The 25067-nt window shown below is 37.8% G+C and overlaps 1 protein-coding gene across 2 annotated transcripts; it reads right to left on the minus strand.

Moving 5' to 3' along the window:
- Window positions 1-1308: 1308 nt before the first annotated feature.
- lin7c (lin-7 homolog C (C. elegans)) lies at window positions 1309-19502 on the minus strand. Of its 2 annotated transcripts, XM_060839094.1 has the most exons (5): window positions 19405-19502; window positions 14541-14659; window positions 13894-13965; window positions 10032-10241; window positions 1309-4339 (listed from the first exon to the last, which is right to left on the minus strand). In XM_060839094.1, the coding sequence occupies exons 1-5, from the start codon at window positions 19439-19441 to the stop codon at window positions 4178-4180; spliced, it is 600 nt and encodes a 199-aa protein (XP_060695077.1). In that variant the 5' UTR covers window positions 19442-19502; the 3' UTR covers window positions 1309-4177. The 2 variants fall into 2 exon arrangements, with proteins under 2 accessions (XP_060695077.1, XP_060695078.1); XM_060839095.1 differs by lacking the exon at window positions 13894-13965.
- Window positions 19503-25067: the final 5565 nt, after the last annotated feature.

Genomic DNA, 25067 nt, shown 5'->3' on the forward strand with positions numbered 1-25067 from the left:
GCAGTTTGCAAGAAAGGGTAAATGTTGCATTGAAAAAATTATAAATATTCAAATTAGGTTTATTTATCATGACCCAGTATTTGCTACTGATGAGAAGGTGGAGGTCACCTGTCTTGATGTGCTACAGTCTGTTTGCTGTTGGTAACCCCATAAGGCTGGAGGGAGCGAGTTCCTGGAGTTTGACCAAGTGATACTGCAGAAACTGTAATATATCTATCCAAGCCAAGATGGAGGGGAACTTGCAGTGCCCCTATTGCTCTTGAGCTTTTCAATGGTAGTGGGCTTGGATTTGCAAGTGCTGTCAAAAAAGCCTTGGTGAATTTCTGCAATACATCTTCTAGATGATACACACTGTTGTTCTTGTGCATTGGTGATGGAGAGGAGCGAATGATTGTGTATGTAATGCCAAAGAGTAGGTTACCTTGTCCTAGATAATGTCAAACTTCTTCAGTTAGGGTTGCACCTATCCAGGCAAGTAAGGAGCATTACATCACACCTCTGAATTGTGCCACTAGATGGTGAACAGACTTTGAACAATTCAAGTGGTGAATTGCTGCAGGATTCCTAGCCTCTGACCTGTTCTTGCAGCCACAGTATTTATACAGTTAGTCTAGTTCAGTTTCTGGTCAACGGTAAACCCCCAGGATGTTGTTAGCAGAGAAAGGCAACAATCTAGTGTTGGGCTGTTAATCCAAAGACCCAGGTAATGGGGATCCAGGTCTGAATTCCACCTCGGCAGATGGCGGAATTTAAATCCAATAAAAATCTGGGAAATAGGAGTCTAATGATGACCATGAATCCATTATTAATTGTTAGAAAAATCTATTTGGCTCACCAAAGTCAGGAAGGGAGCTGCCATCCTTACCTAGTCTGGCCTACATGTGACTCCAGACCCATAGCAATATAGTTGACTCTAACTGCTCTCTGGGCAATTAGGGATGGGCAATAAATGCTGGCCTGGACAGTGATGCCTACATGTCATGATTGCATAAAAAGATCCAGTGATGGCAATGCCAGGAAACGTCAAGAGACAGCTGTTCGATTCTCTCCTGTTGGAGATGGCCAATACCTGGCATAAATGATTCTTGCCATTTGTCAGCCTAAATCTGGATTCTGTCCAGGTGTTGCTGCTTTTGGACAAGTACTGCTTCAATGCCTGGGGAGTCATGAATGGTGAACGTTGCGCACATGAACATCCCCATTTCTGACCTTATGATAGAAGGAGGGTCATTGATGAAATAGCTGAAGGTAGATAGGCCCAGGGCACTACAATGAAGAATAGAAGGAAGTATAACATTTGACAAAGCATACTATTACATATATAATTTTATTTTAAGTACAAATTTCAACATACACAAAACAAAATAGACAAAGATCAGATTAAAATAAAGCTACTGGATCTTAACTGGTTACAAATTAGAACCCCAGTGCAAGGTGGATCTACCTTTTGGAAAGTATATATTATACAGATACAAAAAAATTCATTCAATTTTTTTGGGTTTCAATCACTATAAGCTGCTCTTTGGGTCTCAGTATCATTTCACTCACTTATATCAGGTGTTTTATTTCGCTTCAGTGCTGATAGTTAATTCTAAAAGCGTATTTATAAAACGACTTTAAGGATGACACAATTAACCAAATAAATTTGAGGCAATAGTTTAAAAAACACTTTACTAATTTTTCTCCTCTAGGAGTGTCTCATAGCAAATAGGCATCTTTGTAACACAATTAGGGCTCCACAGATTTGATCTGGCTCAGGTGACTAAAGCAACTGGTAACAAATTCTATTCCTTTCATATTTGATTTTTAACATTTGGTGCCAGATTTTGAAAGTGTCTTCAAATACACAAAAAAGTGTGTTTTAAATCAAAGTGCAATGGCTGTGCCTGCAGTAAGTTAAGTCTTCACACAACATTGGTGCCAGAAAATGAGACTTTCGAATAGAAATACAACTGTGACAAACAACATTTCAACAATAAAACATGATTGGAAGAGATTCCAGTAAAAATATTGTACAATAAACAGGCTGAAGACTTTCTAAATCCAACCTTGGCCTGAGTCAAATCTGTGGTTTTTTTTTCTTTGAATGGCAGCAAGAATAAAAAACCTCCATCGTTAAAATTCAGTAAAAGTTGTGAAAAGCTGAGAGATATTAATGAGTTGTTCACTTCCCATATAACCACACTGACATGTAGGTTCTTGGATTTAAAGGATTGCACTGCTCAGGAACAGATAAACAATTTAGGCAAACAAGACAAACATTCGGTCAAAAGGAACAATCATGAACATCAACAATGTCCAATCTGATTTCTATTTAAACACATATAGAACACAGGCATATCATTACACAGCAGAGCATGAAACAACAAAGCTGCAGGACAAAAAAGCACATTTCTGACTAGCAAAATCTTAAAAATATTACAAGGTTCTCTTACAATCAGCTGTATAATACTCTAATTAATTGACATAGTCCAGTTATGTGGATAAATTGGAAACAAAACATTTTGTAAGTGAATAAATACAAAACCATTTGCACTTAGTGTAGTACTAGGTAAGTCAAAACAAACCAATAGGTAGCAGTACTAGAAAAAAAGGCTTCTTTTATGTAACTAGCTGCTCATACAAAACAAAACACATTGGAGATTTGCTTCAGTTTCTATCACCATGAGATATTTATGACCACCAAATTCTAACAAGTTTGAAGATTTTCATAGGATCAAGTGGTTCCTTTTTTGGTTTCAGGTGATTGACTGATGACTTAAGGTTCTAATATGGGTTTATATGCATTTTTATGCTCCTGAATTGCCCCTTTTAAATATAAAAACCAGTACAAAAATTCAGCTGTCCAAATACAAAAAATTGTTCTGTAAAAATTACTGGCTTTGAAAGTGGTAGAAAATCTGAAGCAAAGAATTAATAGAAGCCTTATATAAAAGTTTATTCCGTTTCAGTTAACAAGTTAGTAGTCTAATTGCCATTTTATTGTGGAGACATGAGTTTGGAGGCAGAAACAATTTAATGTAAAAATAAGCTAAGAATGATTTCGATTTCCCACTTAAAACTTGCCCATAAATTGCATGCACTTTGGTCAGGCCAAAGTAACATGACTGGATGCTATTAGTTTTGAGCTCAGAACAGTGTGCTTAAAAAAAGTAAATCAGGCTTGAAGTCAAGTCAATTTATCTTTTACTCCTAGGAAGTAGTGTTGAAATGATAAGTACTGGGCAGTTACCAGCAATAAGATGTGGTCCAATCATGCATTATTTGTTTTAGACTAACTCATTGACTTCTGTTACCTATTTTACTGGAATGAAGATCTGAACAACACAGTTCAGTTACTGAAAGGAATGTATCTCTTCTGGGATAAGTAACATAACAGCACGGTACTTATTTGACAAAGTTATGTGTAACATGGACAGGTTAGCTATTTTGAAGAGCAAGCCTCACCATTAGTGCAGAGCATCAACTAATTTGAAAAGAAAATATGAGGAATCTTATTTTTATTCTTTTGTTTACCCTCATTTTTTGATGGTTTAACTGGCCAGTGCTGAACTTAACTAGGGAAATCACATGGACTGTTGCAGCAAAGTGAGACTAACAGTTCAAGCAACCCTATTCCTGAATTTCCCAAGTTATAGTCTTGTTCTGATGAGTAAGCATTTATGGATTAGGATATGGACAAAAATGAGTAATTGCAGGACTTATTTGGTGGTCAGACTCCAGTTTAATAACAATTAAATGGAAGAGCATAACTGCTGTCTAACTATATCCATATCAGCTACCTAATTCTGAAGCAGATACTCATTTTCTAACTCTTAATTTTCATTGTTGTAGTTGCACCAAAGGGGTAGAGTTTGCCTCAATTACACAAAAACAAGTGACAAAGGAAACTCCTGTTCCTGATGTCACACCATCAACTGAGGTTTTCAGCATTTGCAAATTAGGAAAAGTAATAATTCTTTGAATTAGAAATATGAATACTTGAAACAGATTTAAACTGACTTCACTGTAAATTTAACACTGGATTAATAAGCAAAAATGCATTCTTATGATGTACTGTTAGTGTGACTAACTAATTTGAGTATGACACTGACTGATCATGTCACATCAATAGCAAGTACAACATTAAGAAATCCCAGCTGTCATGAAAAATAACAGGAGCACAGCACCACAAAAATCAATAATTGATTTGCTGCCTGCGTTTTGCTGACCTCATTTTCTCAAACCGTGATTCCATTTCTTCCAGAACTTTTGGCGTGTATCTGACGACTAATTTAACTGTTCCATGGGCAGCTTTCAGAAGTTCAACTGCTTTTTCGTGGTGTTCTCCTTCAACACTCTGCACACAAAAAAAACCCATTAATCCATTTGCTCTTTAAAGCTTTTGACAAATTCAATACACGCTTGGTTAGTTCAGCCTATAACTTGTCCACCTGAGTCAGAAGATTGTGGATTAAGCTTCACTTCAGCACTGATATTTCTTTTTAATTAATGTGTTCAGAGATGTCATGACACACCCATCGAGCACGTGGGACTTTAACTTGGGGCTCCTGCATCAGAGGTAGGGACACTGTCACTGCACCACAAACACCCGTCTGGTCCAATGTGATACCTTCAGGAAAGTCTCAATTGACTGTACCATGAGACACATTACTGCATGCAAATTGGTTGCATCATCTGCCTAATATTACCATTCAATTTCATTATTAAATGAATTGATTGGCATTAAATCTTTTGGGAAATCCAGACGATATGAAAAGCACACGATAAATGATTTTTAAAAAAAACAAATCCAGTAAAACAGTAATGTAGTTATGAAGAAACATTGCTCCAGAATTGTTCTCGAAGTAATATGCTGATTTCCTATTCCAGCATAAGTTCCTCTGAGGTTTAGTTGTTCTGCATTCATATTGACAATTGACAAATTGTTGGAAATATAAAGATCAAACCAAAATTTTAGGCAATCGGAAAATTAAAACTAACATTTCAACAAAATTAGGGTAAAGGGCAAGGAGGGAAAACAACTCTGTTTCTATCACAGATTTGCCATATGCCTCAATCTTTTATGTTCTCTTTTCAAAAGCCACAAAAAGAGACAAGAAAGACTTCAAGATGAATGATGTCAAATTTTAAAGTTTAGTTGACAATCAATGCAAATTGCAACACCAGCTTTGAGCAGGAATTCATCACCACAATGAGATGTGATTCCATACGGGAAAAAGCAGGTGCTAGCTCTGCAGATAAAAAGCTTCCATATCAGTGGTAAGGGCCAATTCATATGCAGCAGATTTTGTCTTTCTAGAATCAGATTGTGCAGTCATCAAAAGTACAGTACAGGCAGTCCCTGCTTTGCGATCATGTTCTGTTCTACAGTCTATTTACAAATTGATTTGTATGCATGTTGGAACACAATACAGGACAATATAAAATACCCGTTTGTATTCAGCTGCGTGTCAGACGTTTAAAATTACTCCTCTACATGGGATCACATTTTAAAGTCAGGGACTCCCAGTACATCATCTCCTCTGCTGTCACTGAAGTGCTCGAGGCTGTATTCACTCTCATAGATAGAAGGATGCTAATTAGCTAACAGACTAAAGATCTTAACTTTTAATTTTTTCTCTGAATGAGGGCCCTCACTTAAAAGTTGCCAAATTTTTTCTCTGTTCAAACTTTCGTGTGCATTTGCAGTTGTCAAGGCAGTCAATGCAGAAAAAATTAATTGCTTTCTTAACCAGTGGTCAAATCACAGAGAGACAGAGCTGCACAGCACAGAAACAGCGTGCTTCAACTCGTCCACGCTGACTAGATATCCTAACCTAATCTAGTCCCATTTGCCAGCACTTTGCCATATCCGACTAAACCCTCCTATGCATATACCCATTCAGATGCCTTTTAAATGTTGTATTTGTACCAGCCTCCACCACTTCCTCTGGCAGCTCATTCTATTCATGCACCACCCTCTGCATGAAAAAGTTGTCCCTTAACTCCCTTTCAAATCTCTGCCCTTTCACTTTAAACCTATGCCCTCTGGTTTTGTACTCCGTTACCCTGGCTATTCACTTCAACTATGCCCTTCACAATTTTATAAACTTCTAAGACCAGACCTCAACCTATTCAGCCTCTCCCTATAGCTCAAACCATTCAACCCCAGGAATAGCTTGAACCCTTTCAAATTTCACTGTCTGTTTGGAGTTTGCACATTCACCCCGTGTCTGCGTGGATTTCCTCCGGGTAATCCGGTTTCCTCCCACATTCCAAAGATGTGCAGGCCAGGTGAATTGGCTATGCTAAACTGTCCATAGTTGTTAGGTGCATTAGTCAGAGGGGGGTGGGTTACTCTTCAGAGGGTCAGTGTGGACATGTTCGGCTGAAGGGCCTGTTTCCACACTGTAGGAAATCTAATCTAATTGAATTTAATCTTTCCTACAGCAGAAACTAAAATTGAATGCAGTATTCCAAAAGTGGCCTAACCAATGTCCTGTACAAAATGACCTCCCAACTCCCATACTCAATGCACTGATCCTGATGAAGGGCTTATGCCCGGAACGTCGAATTTCCTGTTCCTTAGATGCTGCCTGACCTGCTGTGCTTTTCCAGCAACACATTTTCAGCTCTGATACTCCAGCATCTGCAGACCTCACTTTCTCCTCCACTGATCAATAAAGGCAAGCATACCAAAGGTCTGCTTCACTATCCTTTCTACCTGCGACTCTACTTTCAAGGAATCTTGAACCTGCACTCGAGTCTCTTTGTTCATCAACACGCCCCAGATCCTTACCATTAAGTGCATAAGTCCTGTCCTGATTTGCTTTTCCAAAATGCACTGAATATAATTCATTTCTTATATCAATGAGGCTGCTGAATTTTAGAATATATCCCAGTTTCAGTCCAACTGTAAAAAGGTACCATTAATCTCAATTGAATTCTCTTCTCATGACTCACTGTGCATTGAATGAGTGGTTTGAACCTTAATGAGGACAGGTAATTTACCAGAGTTAAACCTGTTAATGAGCAAGCTATTCTCAGTCAGATTGCACCAACGTTACTATTGGCTACATTCATTTGCATTTGGTAGGAAGAAAACTACATGTATAAGGCTTCTGCTTGCAATTGTTATCCAGTGATCCTGCTGTAAACACATGTGAGGATGTCAGATAATTGGTATCCATATATCAACAAAGGAATGTCATTAGGAAATAAAGGGAAAAAATTGCAGAGGAAAGAAATCTGGTTTAAAATGAGGTGAAAGTTAATGATTTAAGTATTCACCCACATGTTCAGCTCAACTGCTTAGATTGTTGTGGGTGGCAGTGCCTCACAGCGCCAGAGACCCGGGTTCAACTCCCGCCACAGGCGACTGACTGCGTGGAGTTTGCACATTCTCCCCGTGTCTGCGGGGGTTTCCTCTGGGTGCTCAGGTTTCCTCCCACAGTCCAAAAATGTGCAGGCTAGGTGAATTGGCCATGCTAAATTGTCCATAGTGTTAGGCGCAGGGATAAATGTAGGGGAATGGGTCTGGGTGGGTTGCACTTTGGCGGGTCGGTGTGGACTTGTTGCACTGAAGGTCCTGTTTCCACACTAAGTAATCTAATCTAGTCTTCTCTTAAACCAGCAAATTCGAGTCAGTTTTCAAAAATGCACAAAACCAGCATGTAGCAGGCGTTAAAACTTTAAAAATGCCCAATCGTAAATCTAAATACTAAAGTATATATCATGATGAGAAGTAAAAATAATGCATGCAGCAACTAAGTCTATCCAAATCCTCTTGAATCTGTTTTGCATGTTCCTCGGAAGACATATTCCCATGTACCTTTGCATCATTCAAAAATTTGAAAATATTACATTTGGTCTCCACATCCAATTCACTGATTTATACTGTGAATATTACACTAGTCAAAGGTGGCCAACACAAGACTGATCCACTTATTCCAATGTTTCTGGCTGTTAGTTAATCCTTAATTCATGCCAGTACATTAGCAAAATTAAAAGCACTTGGGTAGGAGGTGAACAACTTCTTCTGCAGGGCATTGTTTCCAACAGCTTTCTGAAATTCCAAACGTACTGAGTCCCTTTTATCAAACATCCTAAAATAAATCCAACAGGTTTGTCAAACATTATTTAAATACATACTAACTATATCCAGTCAGGATTTTATTACAAAACTGCCCATTTATCAATCTATAAACAAATTCTAATGATTTCTCAACCACCAATACAAAGATAAAGTTATCACACCTGCAGTTCCCAGTTTTCTCTCTCCTTCACCTCTTTGAGTGAATTGGATTTATTAATTGATTATAAATCCCATTAGACGAAATGGTGGGATTTGAACCCTTGTTCCCAAAACATTAGCCTGCGCCTCTGTATTATTCATTACGCCATCATCTTCCTGACAATGGAGACTCCCTTCCTTTGCTAAACGCATTACTTTGCAACATTTATTTTCATTTCAGCATTTTCCTTGAAAGCTTTCAGAGGTAGCATGGAATTTCAATTCACATCAGACAATCAGAAATTCAGCCACCTGCACTGCAAACCTTACAGCCTCATCACCACTCCAACCCCTCCAGCAGTGGTGCATTCAAGTAGCTTAAGCCATTGCCCAGATCTTCGCTTTCCCCAAGATCATTTTACCCCGAGTGGAGATTAACAACTCATTTTTCGGTTACTGCATGCTAAATTGCCTTCTTTCATAATTTTTTCCATGAAACCAAGGTGTAGAAGCAGGCCATTCAGGTCATCATGTCTGCCCTTTCATTCAATGCATTATGGTGAGTCTGATTATCCTCAATCCCATACTCCTGCTTTATCCCATAATCCTGGTTTCTCTTACTGATTAAAAATCGCTCAGTCATGAATATATTTAATGACCCAGCCTCTATAGCCCTGTATGGTAAAGATTTCCACAGATACAACAGCCTCAGAGAAAAAGAATTCTCATCTCTATCTTAAAAGTGCAACCACTTATTCTGAGATTATGCCCCCAATATCAGTATATCTTTCCTGAGATAAAAACCCAAAACTGTTCACAGTATTCCTAAGGTCTGACTGATGTTATTTAGTTTTAAGGAGACTTGAAAATGTGTTGCTAGAAAAGCGCAAGTCAGACAGCATCCAAGGAACAGGAGAATCGACGTTTCGGCCCTATTTTTATACTCTACTTTTATAGAAGTAAAAAACATTTCCCCATTCCATGGGAAGAGTGCATCACTGGAATGGTCAACATTTATTGCCGATTCCCAAACTTTGAGAAGTTAGCGTGCTTTCTTGAACTTCTACAGTCTGTCTAGTGAAGGTAGATACCTGTTTGCATAATCACACTTATAATGCTGGTAAGCAAGGGAGTTGTAGGATTTTGACCCACAGACAATGAAACAATGACAAAACCGCTCCCAATTAGAAAGATAGTGGGTTGGATGGGAACATGCAGGTGGTGTGTTTCCAAGTGATTATTACACTTGTATTTCCAGATTGCAGAGATGATAGTTTTTGAAATTGCTGCCAAAGAGCCTTTTACATGATACACACTACTGCATTAGGGATCAATAGTGGAGATAGTAAATGTTTAAAATGGTTGGCAGGGTGTTTAACAAGCATGCTTTGTTCTACATGGTGTTGAACTTTTTGAGCGTTATTGGAGCTGCACTAATTCAGACAACTGAAGAATATTCCATCATACTCCTCACTTTCATCTTGGAAGGTGGAAAAGCTATGGGAAGTCAGGAGGCGAGTTACTATTTGCAAAACTCTGAGCCTCCAATCTGCTCTTGGAACCACAGTATTTCTACGGTAGTACAGCTGGTCAAGGGCAAATACCCAAAATGTTGACGGTGGACAATTCAGTGACGGCAAGCTTGGGATTTCTTGATTTACACAATTAAGAGTGCCGGTGTAGGTCTTGAAGTGAACATTTAAATATATTTTGGTCAACATTAGTGGCTGTACTTCAATTGGCTGCAAAATATCTTAGGAGGGAAAAGGTGTGATATAAACACAAGTTCTTGCAAAAGAATATCGAAGATACCTACCACTCCATTGACTGACAGGAGCTGGTCCCCACGTTTCAGACCTCCATGACGATCTGCAATGCCAGCAGGGATAATGCGGGATATGTATATGGGAGAATTTTGTTCCTTACCACCCATGATATTGAATCCTAGCCCTTCATCAGTTTTGGGTAATTCCACAACTCTTGGATGCGAGTGACCTTCACTGGCAGCAAATGCTGCCACTGTTGCCTGTTAAGACAAATTACGCATTTACAATCATATCAAATTCAGTAAAACAAGCTGGTGCACAGCAGACACAATAGTACACAACCATTCCAAACACTACAAAGGAAACAAAGGTCCAAGTAACCTACTCCTGTTCCTCATTTGTGTGCACAATTAATATTTAGGAGAGAAATATTCCAAGTCACAATGGACTCTTGAGGAAATGTTACATTCAAATGTTCTCACTATAACTCACTGTTTAACCTCAGGTTCAAGAGAGTGGTGCGGGAAAGGCACAGCAGTTCAGGCAGCATATGAGGAGCACGAGAATCGATATTTTGGGCATAAGGCCCTCATCAGGAATGAAGGTTTATTGAGTGTTGGTTCAAACAAAGTTTGTTGTTTCATCATAATTCTTATAGGTTCAAAGATAACTTTGCATTTGGTTGACTTAAAGAAATCAAGGTTTTCAAAAGTGAAACCTCTATCTAGGGGCTCTCAATATCTTGTCATCCACCGTTTTTTAATACTCTCTTTCTCTGTATGTCAATCAGACCTTTCCCACCTTGACCACCTGTTTTGACTTTGCAGGTGTCATGTAAAATTCTCTTTTGCTGCATCACTTTTAAAGCGTTTCTACTGTTTTTCCTTCTCTTATCCACTCATTTTCCATGGCCATTTTTTTCCGGGTACCGTTGAGACGGTAAAATTGTGGGCAATTTACAGGTCTGGAAGTGAACAATGGGTCTGGGAAAGGAAGTCCTTCCAGGAGGCAGTAGAAAGTATGCAAGTAACTGAATGCAGGGCTTTGGAAAGTCAAGCAGGGATACTGGGATTTGCAAGCACATTGCAGAGGTCTAGAGTCAGATTGGATTTGTTGCTGCTTTCCTGTCTGGCAGCCTATGTGGAGGAGAAGAGATAGTGAAGCTCAGGCATATTAAACAAGATTCATGAGAAACTAAGATGAACAATTCCTGAAGCATTGGTGGCTTGAAGAATTACATTGAGGGAAGCAATCTTGGGCTTGCTAAACACACTAATGCAGAGTGGAGAGAGTTTGAACCTGACAGTAATTTAAGAGAATGCATAAACTACAACAGCACAGATAACTGCAATTGTACAGAGTATAAAAGTAACATTTTTGACTCACCTATTTTCAAGCAAACAATCTCCATAGTTAACACTTATTTGATCAATCAGTTGCAAGTATTATGCACATATCCAATGTATTACAGACACGTAACAGATGCAACATATATACCATAAAATCGCATGCTTATCCTTCACACAAGCATCTATATCATGAAAACAGAGAAATTGATATATACCAATTATTATAAAACTGAAATTTTGAGCAAAAGATCCGATCTGGTCAAAGAATGGACACAGTTTATTTCACTCTGGGAAATGTAAATATTATGCAACAACAACTTTGCGTCAAGTCAAATTTATTTGCTAATATTCAATAATAAAATCACGATTCCAAGTTCAGTTTGTGTTGAGGAAGGGATAAGCAAAGACTGCAAATTGCATTTCTCATCATGGATCCAGTTTCCTATTGTCCAACAGAAGAATTGCTTTTATGGTCAGCAATGAATATAAACTGGTTGGAATTTCAGCTATATGGGTTCATTCCAAACCCTAACTTATAGGATAAGGACTATATAGAAAATGGCATCGTCAGCATGGATATATCTCCCATCGGGTTGAGACAAAATTTTCAAGTTATATCATTCTTTCATACGATGCAAGCCAGCAATTCAACATTCAAGGAACAGATGATTCCAGAAGTTGCTAGGTGGCAATACTCAATTTTGACCAACAGCATGGAAGCTTTTTAATTCGTCATTCTGGACTGTTAAAGGTCACTGATAAAATATTATAGAAAGAGACTGAAAGTCAGTGTGTTGGGAAGGAGACAGAATGTAGATTCCATGCTTCAGGCTAGAAGTTTTTTTTTAGCTGTACTGCAGAAAATGCAAATGAACCACTCAGGTTCTGTGTGGAGGACATTGAGTTAAGTCTCAACAGCAATTGAATACCTCTGTACTGTTGGAACTTAGGACAGGTTCTAGGAATTATTATGCAGTCAGGATTTAGGAAAAATCTGAGAAGTCATGGTGGCACACGAAGTCAAGTGCAACTCATAGGTGACTACTCTAGAGTAGAGTGGGGGGTTGAAAAACCACATGTATCTCGCCTTTTGCCGATAATGTATGTTTCGTAACACCGATCGTATCATAATTTGCTGGTCTCACTGGAGTTCAAAATAGCATACAGTTGTAACACATGCCAATCTTTCTAAAAGACAACATTGCTATTTTGGTGTAACAGGGCAACAAAGAGCCCCTGAGGCTGAACAAAAGCAGGGCAAAGCTGGTACCTATAATGCACCAGGACCCCTCTACTTTGTTCCCATTCAGGTATTGACATGTCAAGTGCATGGTGGAGTAGGGGAACAAAGGAAATCAGAAGATATCCATGCCTCCATGGACCATGGTACCTCGCAGAAGTTTGAGCAAACAGCTGACATTGCAGTGAAAAGGTATAATGTCATAAACAAAAAATTATACAAAAATTGTCCAGAAAAATACTAAGAAACCTGTCTGAGGGTATACTCTCAAATCTTTGACTCAGATGCATCTGTAACAGATTTTGCCAATTTCTGGAGGAAAACACATCAGGAACTGACTCTCCTTTACTTGTGTTTTTCCCCAAATTATACAATATTCCCAACATACAAATCAAGTAATTAGGCTACTCTGTTCTTTGAAACCAATTGTTTGTAGGCGAACAATGAATGGATGCTTTATTTTCTTCCCTTACAGAAAGTGCATTATTTCCACCTGGCACTTTGCCACAGTGACACAGTTCAGATAGAGCAAATTATCATAGGCATGAACCTGCCATTCAAGCAGCATGTTAGGGTAGTAACTTGCTGAGCACATCTCCAGCAATTTTTCTTTTGCAAAAGGGAGTTCAGAAAAAAAATTCAAAGTATTCTTTGCAGATTTCTCCTAATAAAGAATTAAAAGTTTCCTGAGAAACAAATCAAATTTCAAATTATTTGAACATAAGCCTGACAAGCAACATGCATAACTAATCACGTCCCTGATCACAATTCGGAATGAGACTAACTGAAGTTTCAGAAACTTTATACCAATTATGAAGAACACTCAAATTACCATGGTAACAAATATGAATCCTGGTAATAACAGCAAGGCATTATGAAAGAAATATTTGCTTAACTTGCCAACCTGGTTCCTCAACAGACCCCTCTTCTCTTGAAAAGTAAGACATACAACTTGGGTTTAAAAAGTGGAAACTCATTGAATATACACCCAAGGAAAGCACATAGTCAGGAAAAAGATAATCATGACGTACATTTATCTGCTCTAAATATATTCAAACTAAAAGTAAAATTGAGATTCATTGCAGCAAGGTAACTAGTATGGAGGGATACAGGAGTACAATAATGCAGTGAAGCTCATACAATAAAATTTAATTCATTATAAAAGCTGTGGTACTTTTACAGCCTAACTGTGCAATGCCAGCCTTTTCAGAAATACTGTTGCAAGTCTCCTTACCATAAAACACTGTCGAATTAAGTGATTCTGAGGAATTTAAGCCAACAAATATAATATGAGCCATTAACCAATTTACAACAGTTTCCTACCTTAGCAGTAGCATTGGCTCTCACCTCTGGACTACTATTAATATCCACAGTTTCATAAACATGCTCGTAAACCTGTGGGCAACACAGTGGATGTTACTGCTGAGAGCTAACTAATTTCCAGGTTTACAGTATTCATTCACAAATAAGCCTTCCAATACTTTGGCAGAACAGATTTGGACAAAACCAACTGTCAGCAAACAAATTCACAAGTTAAACTAAAACAAGTTATTTTTATTTAAAGATCTAGACTTAATTGGAAAATGCCAGCAAAGTAATCACGATATTCAAAAGACTAGTTCTTAGAAATCAGTTGTTTATGGTGGTGAGAGGTGGGATAATTTTCATTTATGATATTTTCCCATTAAGATATCTGCATAAACAGTTTTATTTTATGAAGCACAGCAAGTAATTATTACCTTAAAACCATAAACCACCAAGCATTCCAGGGTTCTATCCTACATTAAGATTGGTTTGGATTATTCTGCATTAGGCTGATATAACCATGTCACAACCTTTGAAAGTACAAGATTTTTCTCAAATGTTTGTTCGTATTTTTGCACAAAAGTAATTATTCAGTGAAATAGTATTTAAACAGCTTTCTTACTTTATTATACATCATTTAGAGGGGAAAATGTACAGGGACATACTTCTCGTACAGCAATGCAGAATTCACTCTGAAGTACCCTTTGCAAAGCCTGCAGCTTCTGTGGTGGCACCTCTCCACTCCTTTGTAACTTCTCCAGCAGTTCAATAGCCCGGGAAACATCTGAAAAGTCAAGTACAAATTCAAATACAAATACAAATACAGTCAGATACGCAACCCAAACCAATTCTTTGCAATTAGTTCATATACATAACAAAAACCTGTCCTACCCAATTGTGGTGGAGCTTTCTAGAAAGTTTATGCACAACACTGGCTAATCAAAAAAAATCTTTTTTATTTGCTGTCCTCTATTGGTCAGTACTCCAGAACAGTTTAATAACCTTTTAAATTCAGACACCTATCTGCATCATCTATGTGAAGTTCCTAACTTGATTTGTTTTTAATGAATCAGCAATTCTGCATAAAAACAGACTTTCAAAGAGAAGTTCTTGCTGAAAATGTGTTGCTGGTTAAAGCACAGCAGGTTAGGCAGCATCTCAGGAATAGGGAATTCGACGTTTCGAGCATAAGCCCTTCATCAGGAATGAGAGAGAGTAGCCAAGCAGGCTAAGATAAAAGGTAGGGAGGAGGGACTTGGGGGAGGGGCGATGGAGGTGGGATAGGCCTTGTAGAGGGAGGAAGAGAGCTTCTTCAAGGAAGGCATCCTTGCAAGAGGATTCGCAGTAGGTTAAAATCTTCGAGTAAAAAATGAGGTCTGCAGATGCTGGAGATCACAGCTGAAAATGTGTTGCTGGTTAAAGCACAGCAGGTTAAGCAGCATCTCAGGAATAGGGAATTCGACGTTTCGAGCATAAGCCCTTCATCAGGAATGAAGTCCACCTCAAACTTACAGATACAATTGAAAAATACAGGCAAAGTATGTTCCCGATCTTCATGCTATGTTAGCTCCATGCTATAAAATCAAAACATCATTGAAGATTTCTGTTGTCAGATCAAAGTAGTCATTAAATTGAAAATTAGTTAGGGAGCTAATTAGCCACAGTGCACAAGGGACTGTAGGCAGATTAGAGCGGCACGGTAGCACAGTGGTTAGCACTGCTGCCTCACAGCGCCAGAGACCCGGGTTCAATTCCCGCCTCAGGCAACTCTCTGTGTGGAGTTTGCACATTCTCCCCGTGTCTGCGTGGGTTTCCTCCGGGTGCTCCGGTTTCCTCCCACAATCCAAAAATGTGCAGATTAGGTGAATTGGCCATGCTAAATTGCCCGTAGTGTTTAAGTGAATGGGTAAATGTAGGAGTAGGGGTCTGGGTGGTATACGCTTTGACGGGTCGGTGTGGACTTGTTGGGCCGAAGGGCCTGTTTCCACACTGTAAGTAATCTAATCTAATCGCTATGAGAAAAGGAAAATAGCTATATTACTTGAGGAGCACCACTCTACAACCAACAAGGGACAGGCAAGGACCAGGTCCCAAGTCTACCTCAGTCAGAATGGGAACTGAACTTGCTTTGAACATGAGCTAACTGAATTAACTGGCCCACTCAAAATTTTAAAAAGCCACAAATTTAGAAAGTGCCTTTAGACTTCAAATTTGAAATAAATGACTGTCCTACATCTATTCCCATTATAATCATGTCCAAAATTCAAGCTCATGAATTTTGGTTACTGCAAGAAGGCTTTTTCTATAGATATATGTACAATTCTTGGGAGAGTCTGATTTTTCAATGAACTAATGAACAATTGCAGTGGAGCATAACATGTCTGGGTGATAAACACGAGAAAATGTCCTTATACACAACTTCTATATTGCATGGTGATGTCAATACTATCAGAATAGTACCAGCAATTGTTGCCAATCCAGTGGATAATTACTTTTATGAATGAGAGTACATTATTCCCCCTTTGTTACTGTAATCAGTGTTTCAGTATCAGTACTTGATTGTCATTATTGCGTACACATCTTCCAAAGTCACTGAAAAATAGTCTGATTGCTGCACATTATTTTGGAAATGAAACATATTTTCAAAGTTTATGACAATGTCTTTAGTTTTCTATTCTAGCAATGTTTATTACAACATTTGAAGCGAACTGGTTATTGTCCTCATTCGATTTATTTCCAGTTTTTTTGCTAACCCTAACTCCATTAGTCTCCTCATGGAATTACAAGTTGCTGTGCACCCATTTCCTACATTTGGTTAAATTAGCATAGACTGTACACCAGAGGCATTGCTTTCTCACTCACTTGCAGCTAAAATGATTCCAAATAATGAAATGGTAGTTCTGCCTCACAGAAAGAAAGAATTTGATTTATATAGCAGCTTTAACATCCTTCCGTTGTCCCTTGGCACCTCACAACCAATTAAGTATTTTGAGAAGCATAGCCAGTAAAAGAAAGAAAGACATCTAATTGTTCATAGCAATAGTCAGCCTTAATTATTTTGATCGACGGACAAATATTACCCAGAAATCAGAATTCTCGACTCTCATCTGAATTGTATCAGGGAACGTGAAGGACTAGGTCGTCAGTTCAAAACTCATCTTGAAGGCAGAATATCTGAAAGACATTCCCTTCTATTTTTCTGGTGCACAATCCAAGATGTTCACTGAGTTCAGTTAAACTTTACAAAATTACAGATAGGACAGAATATCTTAAAATCTACTTCCCCCAATTCCATTACTGTTCCTTGCTGAAAGTTGCCATGCCTTCAATGTCATCTACTGGCCCATGTACAGTAACCTTAAGATCAACATGAGGAAAATTATAATTACAGGTTCACTCTCCTGCTTTTAAGTAATTGCATAGAAGTTTAGCTTTAGTTTCTGCTAAGTATATTTCTTGAACATAAGTTCAATACTATCATTTTCCAAGATATTAATTTATAACAATATTTTTAAAGCCTTGTTCGGGTAAGGCAGTCATCATAACTAATGTATTAGTTACTCGATTCTTGTAGCTCATTCCACAACAATCAAACAGCAATTATTCTTTCTTTCCACACCATTATCAGAAGTTCTGCAGCATTAACTAAACTGCAAACAGACAGTGCACTCAATGTTTTTCTTTTCAAATTCTATGATGGAATTTTTCCTTCCCACAGTAATCTGCACAGAAGCCATCACAAAATATCTTTCTCACAAACCCATGATAAATACATACAAAATTGCTCTCGAGTAAATCCACTGCCTCAGTTACATGTGCTGATGTTTCTGGGTCAAATTTAAAACTCACATTGTAAACTAAGTGCACAACCAAGGCTGAATGCATGTATCCTTCACTCCAAACCTAACTTGCAAAACAACTTTAAATTATTTGTTCATAGGATGTGGGCATTGCCCATCTTTAATTTCCATTGTACAGAGCAGTCCAGAGTCAACTACATTGCTATGTGTACAGAATCACATTAAATCAGACCAGCTAAGAATAACAAATTTCCTTCCTTGTGTTTCTTTCTGCAGATGCTGCAAAACCTGCTGAGTTTCTATAGCACTTTGTTTTTGGTTCAGATTTCCAATCTCTAACATTCTTTGTTTTAAATTTCCTTCCCTGCTGACCAGTGCATTCCTAATTTTATACTAAAACTATGATTAACAATATTACTGCTACAACTTTGCACCTTAAATATTACTCCAAAGAAATAAAGTCTTTAAAATAAAGCCCAGAACACTGAGAAACAGGTGCAATACCAGAGATGCAATTTTTCAGAGAGACAGCTTAAGTATCCGTCCCAGAGGAAGCTAAAGAAACACCTGAATGCAAGAACAATTTTGTTTTAGACAAGATTCCTCTCTGAACAGATCCTTAACAACAGCAAAACCCTTGAGATCTGAACACCTCCTAAAATACTTTACAACAGCATGAAGTAAAATTTGACATCGAGGAACCAAAGGTTATGAGGGGAGTTGATCAAAAGTTCATTGATTAAAGGAGAAATGTTTTAAGAAGTTTGTTAAAAAGATGTCACAATTTGTTCCTTTTCCTTAAGGAGGAGGAATGAAGCAATTGAGGAGAGTTAGCACTATAGCATCTGAAGGCACAGGCTCTTTTTTTTAAGATTAGATTAGATTACTTACAGTGTGGAAACAGGCCCTTCAGCCCAACAAGTCCACACCGACCCACCGAAGCGCAGCCCACTCATTCCCCTACATTTACCCCTTCACCTAACACTACAGGCAATTTAGCATGGCAAAACCACCTAACTTGCACATTTTTGGACTGTGGGAGGAAACCAAGGCATTTATTATGAGGGTTGCTTGAGAGGCTGGAATTAGGGAGTCCACGTACCTCAGATTTTCTTTCGGGGGGGGGGGGGGGAGAAAGCAAGTGGATGGGTTCACAGAGGGGCAAGGGCCTGGAAGGATTTGAAAACAAACATGAGAATTTAAAAACAAACAAAACCAGAAATTGGAGAAATTCCACAGGTCTGGCAGCACCGGCAGAGAAAACAAACAGGGTTAACATTTTGAGACCTATGACCTTTCCTCAGAACTAGTTTTCTCTTTGTTCCTGTTCTCTCGAGGTACAGCTGGACCTGCTGAGGTTTTATTCACTGGCTTTATTTGTTTCAGATCCCCAGTTCTGAGCTTTATTTGAAAAGTATAAAAGCCTGCCTTGTCTTTTGCCCTTTTTGGTTGGGGGTAGTGGTGGTGCTGGCTCCCTGGGGAAGGAAGAGCGTGCTGCCCCCCCCCCCCCCCTAAATAAAACCTCTGTTGGCATCTTCTACCTGTAAAACCCTTTCTGTGAAGCACCTTGAGGCGTTACCAAGGGGTCAGGTAACCCTGGAGCTGGAAGGTATCCCTAGCTCAAGCACCTTACAGCCTGCTCTGCTCCGCTCCATTCAAAGTGATGTATACCTCTGGAGTAACTGGAATTGCCCCGGGCCGGCCGCTGCGTGCAGAGAGAGGGACCTACCTCTGTCCAGTCTGATGGGCTCCATCACCAACGCCATTCCACAACAAAACGACAGAAACGGACACTCCGGAAGTGACGCCGACCCCAGCCGCTCTACATCCGCATCTACTCGCTCCGCTCCTCCAACTACAGCGCCACCGCAGGCTGGGAGGACACATGTAACCCACTTAGAGCCCTGAACTCACCTTGGTCACTTGTCAACCCAATTGGGCACAAGGGTGACTAGCGTTATGTTTTTCCACCTAAGTTTTTTTTTGGGGAGGTCCTATGTATGTTTCTAGTTTTCTCGTTTAAAGTTTTTTTTTCACAAGCCCCTGTTTCATATCTAGAAAAAAAAATCGAAAGTATTGCAGATGCTGAAAAATCTCATACAAAAACATAAATTGCTGGAAAATCTCAGCACATCTGGCAGCATCTGTAGAGAGAATGTACAATTAATGTTCAGGGTCCAGTGAACCTTCATCTGAATTTGTTTTTTTCTGAAGAAAGATCACTAAATAGAACATAGAACAATACAGCACAGAACAGGCCGTTCGGCCCACGATGTTGTGCCGAAGATTTATCCTAGATTAAGCACCTATCCATGTACCTATCCAATTTCCGCTTAAAGGTCACCAATGATTCTGACTCTGCCACTCCCACAGGCAGCGCATTCCATGCCCCACCACTCTCTGGATAAAGAACCTACCCCTGACATTCCCCCCTATACTTTCCACCCTTCACCTTAAATTTATGTCCCCTTGTAACACTCAAACCTTGTGATCATTAAAAGACGAAAAATGTTGAAACAGCAAAAAAAGAAGAGATGAATGTACAGAGGTTAAAGATATTTTGTATTTTTAAAAGCTGAAATATTGCTACACTGGTCATTACACCTTTAGCCTTTTGACAACATTTTTGTTGAAAATGTAAGTCTAGTGAGATCAAAGGCAAAGTTTATTTGTGGGATCACAGAGGAAGTGGATATGATAATTAAGTATGGAGAGCAGTTATGCTGGCATAAAACTGTCAGCATCCTTTATTATTAGACCAAAATATATTCAGATCTTTAGTATATTATTTTCTATTCATTAGCTTTCTAATGTCTGGTTGTGTTTAAGTGTGTGTGTTTGTGTGTCATGTGTTCCATTTTTGAGGCCTGAAAGAAAGACTAGATGTAAACATTAACTCAGATTTCTCTCCACAGATGCTGCTAGACCTGCTGACATTTTACAGCAATTTTTATCTTTGTTTCCACTACATAAATGTTTCTTTGTTTAATTTGGAGCAAATCTATGCATTTAAATGTTAGATTATGTGATATTTCTGCATTATCACCATTGACTAAATTTGTTCCCATCTCCCAAAGAGGCATAGAATGGTTTTGGTATCAGATTCAGCACATTATGTGTATGAGCCTGGCTAGCTATCACTATATGGGTTTTGGAAATTGAGTTGTCATTGTGTTACATTCATGTAAGGTTTTTCACAATCCATAAAAGTATAGGTGTAAAAGTGTGGTGGTATATTTTAGTTGTTCATGTGACATTGTTCTGAAACACAACTTGGCTTGGTTCATTATGCCATGGACAAATCATATTGTCATGTAAATATGATAAATATCTATGGATTGCTAAGATTAAAACTGTCTATCTATTTCTACATTTTCTTGAAGCCACTATTGAGATTTTTTCCAAAACATATGGTGAGAGAGTGGGTGGAGGTGGAGAGAAAGACTGGCTTTAAAATGATAGTAAATTAAATAAAATAAGACACTAAAAAAGCCAGTTTCTGCAGCAATTTTTGTTTTGTTTAAAAATACAATGTTTCTTTGGTTGTCCAGGATGGTCTTTCCTCATGGAATTAATTAATTATGTGGCACTGCACAGGTGTCCATAGGATGAAATGTCATTTGGATTAGAGTTTGGGGTAATCGTTATTACTAATAATAAAGCTGTATAAACATCATCCCATCACTTATTTTAAAATTGCATTCCACCAAATTTTGATGTGATATTTAACAATTGTACAGAACTTAGGTATTGCTTAAAAAGAGACACTCTGTCAGAGATTTTCCCCTTGTACTCATCAGGACATTTTGCAGGAATATCAATTTAAGGAGCAAATAAGAATTTATATTATATGAGTGGAGAATGCTGATTAGTTGGAAATCAGACTCTGGTTGGTAGAGTCTCGCAATATATGGACTCTTTGTTTAAATAAGTGGTGTAAAACTGTACACAGTGTTCCAGCTGTGGTCTGAATAGTACCATGTGTAATTTTAGCAAAACCTCTCTACTTTTATATTCCTTTCTCATTGAAATTAAAGCCAGCATTTGTCTCCCCTATCACTCGCTTAACTTAGATGCTAGCTTTTTGTTTTGTAGTTTCCTGTAGTTCTTCTGATTTAAATAATATTCAGCTTCTTTATTCTTTGTGCCAAAGTGAGTAACTTCACATTTCTCCACATTATATTCTACCTGCCAAGTTTAACCTGTCTATATCCCTCCGCAGACTCTTTGTGTCATCCTCAACACTTGCCTTCCCACTTATTTTTGCAACTGATGATTACTAAAAGACAAAGCATAATATTTAAAGAACATTTAAAAAAATGTACAGTTCAGAATTACTATGGGTTAGTGTTTGATGCATCACAATTCAGACAATTTACTCAACCGTATTTAATCTCTAAAGAGAGGTTGAAAGCCTAGGCTATTTTAGGAAAATAAAATCCGGAAAACTCTTCTCCCAACCATTTAAGTAAAGAAGTGTATTCAGAAGACCAAGATTTACATTATCAGCTCCATGCCTCTTTGCAGAAGATGATCTCTTTAGCTAGAAACAGGACTGCTTTTTGTGTGAATATCAGCATTTCCAGACTTAGGGGCGTGTACTCAATTTATAACAATACAATAATGTTACAACCATTGAATTATGGAAGGCAAATGCTCAGAAACAGATCAAATACTATTTGGAATCTGGACATCAGGGTATTCCATCAAAAATTTAAGGTTTCCGGTCTGTGATCAGTTAAAGGAATGGTAGCAAGTGTTGCTAAAGCTTCAGATTTCTAACAAGTAATTTCCCACTATTCTCCAAATCTTGACTTCCCACTATTGTCATTCATAAGGAATTCATGATTTATGCTGTCAGTTTCACAAGAACTCGAAACTATATCGGTCAGTCATCAAATAACCATCTGTGACGAGATGGGCTCATTCAACTCCTCTCTTTTTAACCCAGTTAGTCACAACAAATATTTTTATTTTGTTTTTAGTACAAAACTATTTATTAATGCATAACTTGTTGTAAAATTACAGAGACAATTATCAAGGTTTTCTTGAGTCAAAGAAAGGAATTTTATTATCCATTAACTCCGATGAAAAAAAATGAAAAATGACATCAGCAAACACATAAACCCAAAAATGAAGTTAAAAAGGGAGATTATCTGGTGTGGACAAGAAGAAATAAGGCTAGTTTTCTAAAGGTTCATCATAGATACATTATTAATAGGTGTTTGATAGTACAGAACTTAGATATTTATTAAAGAGAGACACTTTGTCAGAGCTTTTCCCCTTGCACTGATCAGTTTGCAGGAATACCAATTTAAGGAGAAAACAAGAATTTATATTACGTGAGTGGAGAATGCTGATTAGTTGAAAATCAGACTCTTGTAGAAGTGGCATAATGGAAAATGTACCAATGAATTATATTTGACAGTTTACTGCCAGGCTTTGTTTAGATTTTCAATCAAGCAGTTGACTCTAATTGGTCAGTGTATTGCTCTAAGAAATGAGCCAACAAAAGACTTGTTTATTAAATTGAGTTTAAGCGGATGCAATTCACTTACAGGTTAATTCTGTCTGCACTGTACAATGCCTATGTATTGACATTATATAAATGCATATAATGCAAGTTGACCATACTGTAAGCACAACTGACAATTCTAAATTAGTTGTCAGCAGAATACTTTGCTCATTGAACTAATGTTGTCTAATATCAGGATCACATCTAATGTTGGACACTGTTGTAGGTTTTGTGTGCATGGCCTGGTTGTCTGTGGTCTGTACCTTTTGTGGAAAGCAAAAATGCTGGAGATCACAGCAGATCAGGCAGCCTGCAAGAGCAAGCTAACGTTTCAAGTCTAGATGACTCTTCATCAGAATTCCATTTGCACCTTTGTTATTGTGAACAGCCAAACGGATATGCAGTTATTGTTATTATTAATATGTTACAATGATTTGAGAATTTGGATTTTAAAGTGCAGGAAAAGTACATTTTAGTTTAAATGCTGCGAAGATCTGACCTATTTTATTTACAGGTCAGAAAGGCATTTTGAATATTGATTATAGAACTTCATTTACAAGAAGTTGTTTTACTTCAGCTAAATGAAGAGCAAACCACCTGGGGACATAATTTTCAGGCTCTTTAATGGAAGGTGTTTGTACTTATAACTAGAAATGTATAGCTTTCATTTACTATAGAGTTTAGATTTTGAAGTTTTTGAACATGTGGGTTTTGGCCTTTGTATGAAAGAGTTATATGATGAACCTGTCAGGCTTTCTAAAGCTATACTTCTTTTAAGAAAAACAAACACAGCAGTAGAACAGAAATAATTCCTGGTGTAGAAAAGGAATTTATTTGATTTGGGAGTTTTTATGAATGGACAAAGTAAACAAATGAAATAGGCCAAGTCTTTCTTTCTCTTAACCATGAGGACAATCACTGAACATCTTCACAAGATACAGCCAATTTATCATTAACAAAACAACATAAATGTTTAATACACAAAAGAAAAACATATACACTATGCTAGAACTATCAGATACACCTCAATACAAATATCAGAAAAAATGATTAATCCATTTTACTTCAGCAATACCTTTACAGACATTCAAAACTTATTGTACGGTAACCCTTATCTTCACTTTGATGCTTTTTGCTCATTTGGAATGGCTATAGTCATTTTCTGTTTTTGTAATTGCTGCACTTTCATTAAGTTTTATCTTCTTCAGATAATAACTTTTCAGAAGACCTTTAAACAAGCTGCAAACTCAGCTCACTGTTATTATTCTTGATTCCCTGATCTTTATCTTCACAGCTTTTTGCTTCTGGAGGTGTATTCATACCAGCCCATAAGAATCTCGGATTTCTCCAAAGCCCTGGCTGCTTGCAGACTGTTCGTAAAAGCAACTTTGCTGCTATGGACCTCTTCTTCCTACATGAGCCTGCTCTGACATCTTGTGTATTTGTCTCTTCTGAAAAGAGCTTATCTCAGCATGAGGAATTTAGTTTGAGAGTTCCATATGAGATGATTTTGATACAAAGCTATCTATTAATATATAACTCATTATAAAATTACAGAGTTAGCAATGTTTTGCTAGAACTCTGAAACAACTATCTGAAGCTGAAAAGTCTAAGCTCAGTTGGAAGAGGTTACCAAACTCTCAAGACTGGAAATTGCCAGTAACAGTTGAATCCAATCTTTAGATATGGTAGAGAAGATTTTCTACCCATTGTTTGAGTACTGTAAAGGAGTGCATTAGGATAGATGGAATATTGTATTCTATTGCTTATTTCAAAATCTTTAAAATGGTATTATATGTAAATAACTTGTTTTTAAAATTTTATCTTCTCTTCTGTTGCACAATAAGTTTAAACATTGAGTCAGAACTGCATTTACA

This window comes from Hemiscyllium ocellatum, chromosome 18 (assembly GCF_020745735.1).
Source record: "Hemiscyllium ocellatum isolate sHemOce1 chromosome 18, sHemOce1.pat.X.cur, whole genome shotgun sequence".
In the NCBI taxonomy this organism is placed as follows: Eukaryota; Metazoa; Chordata; class Chondrichthyes; order Orectolobiformes; family Hemiscylliidae; genus Hemiscyllium; species Hemiscyllium ocellatum.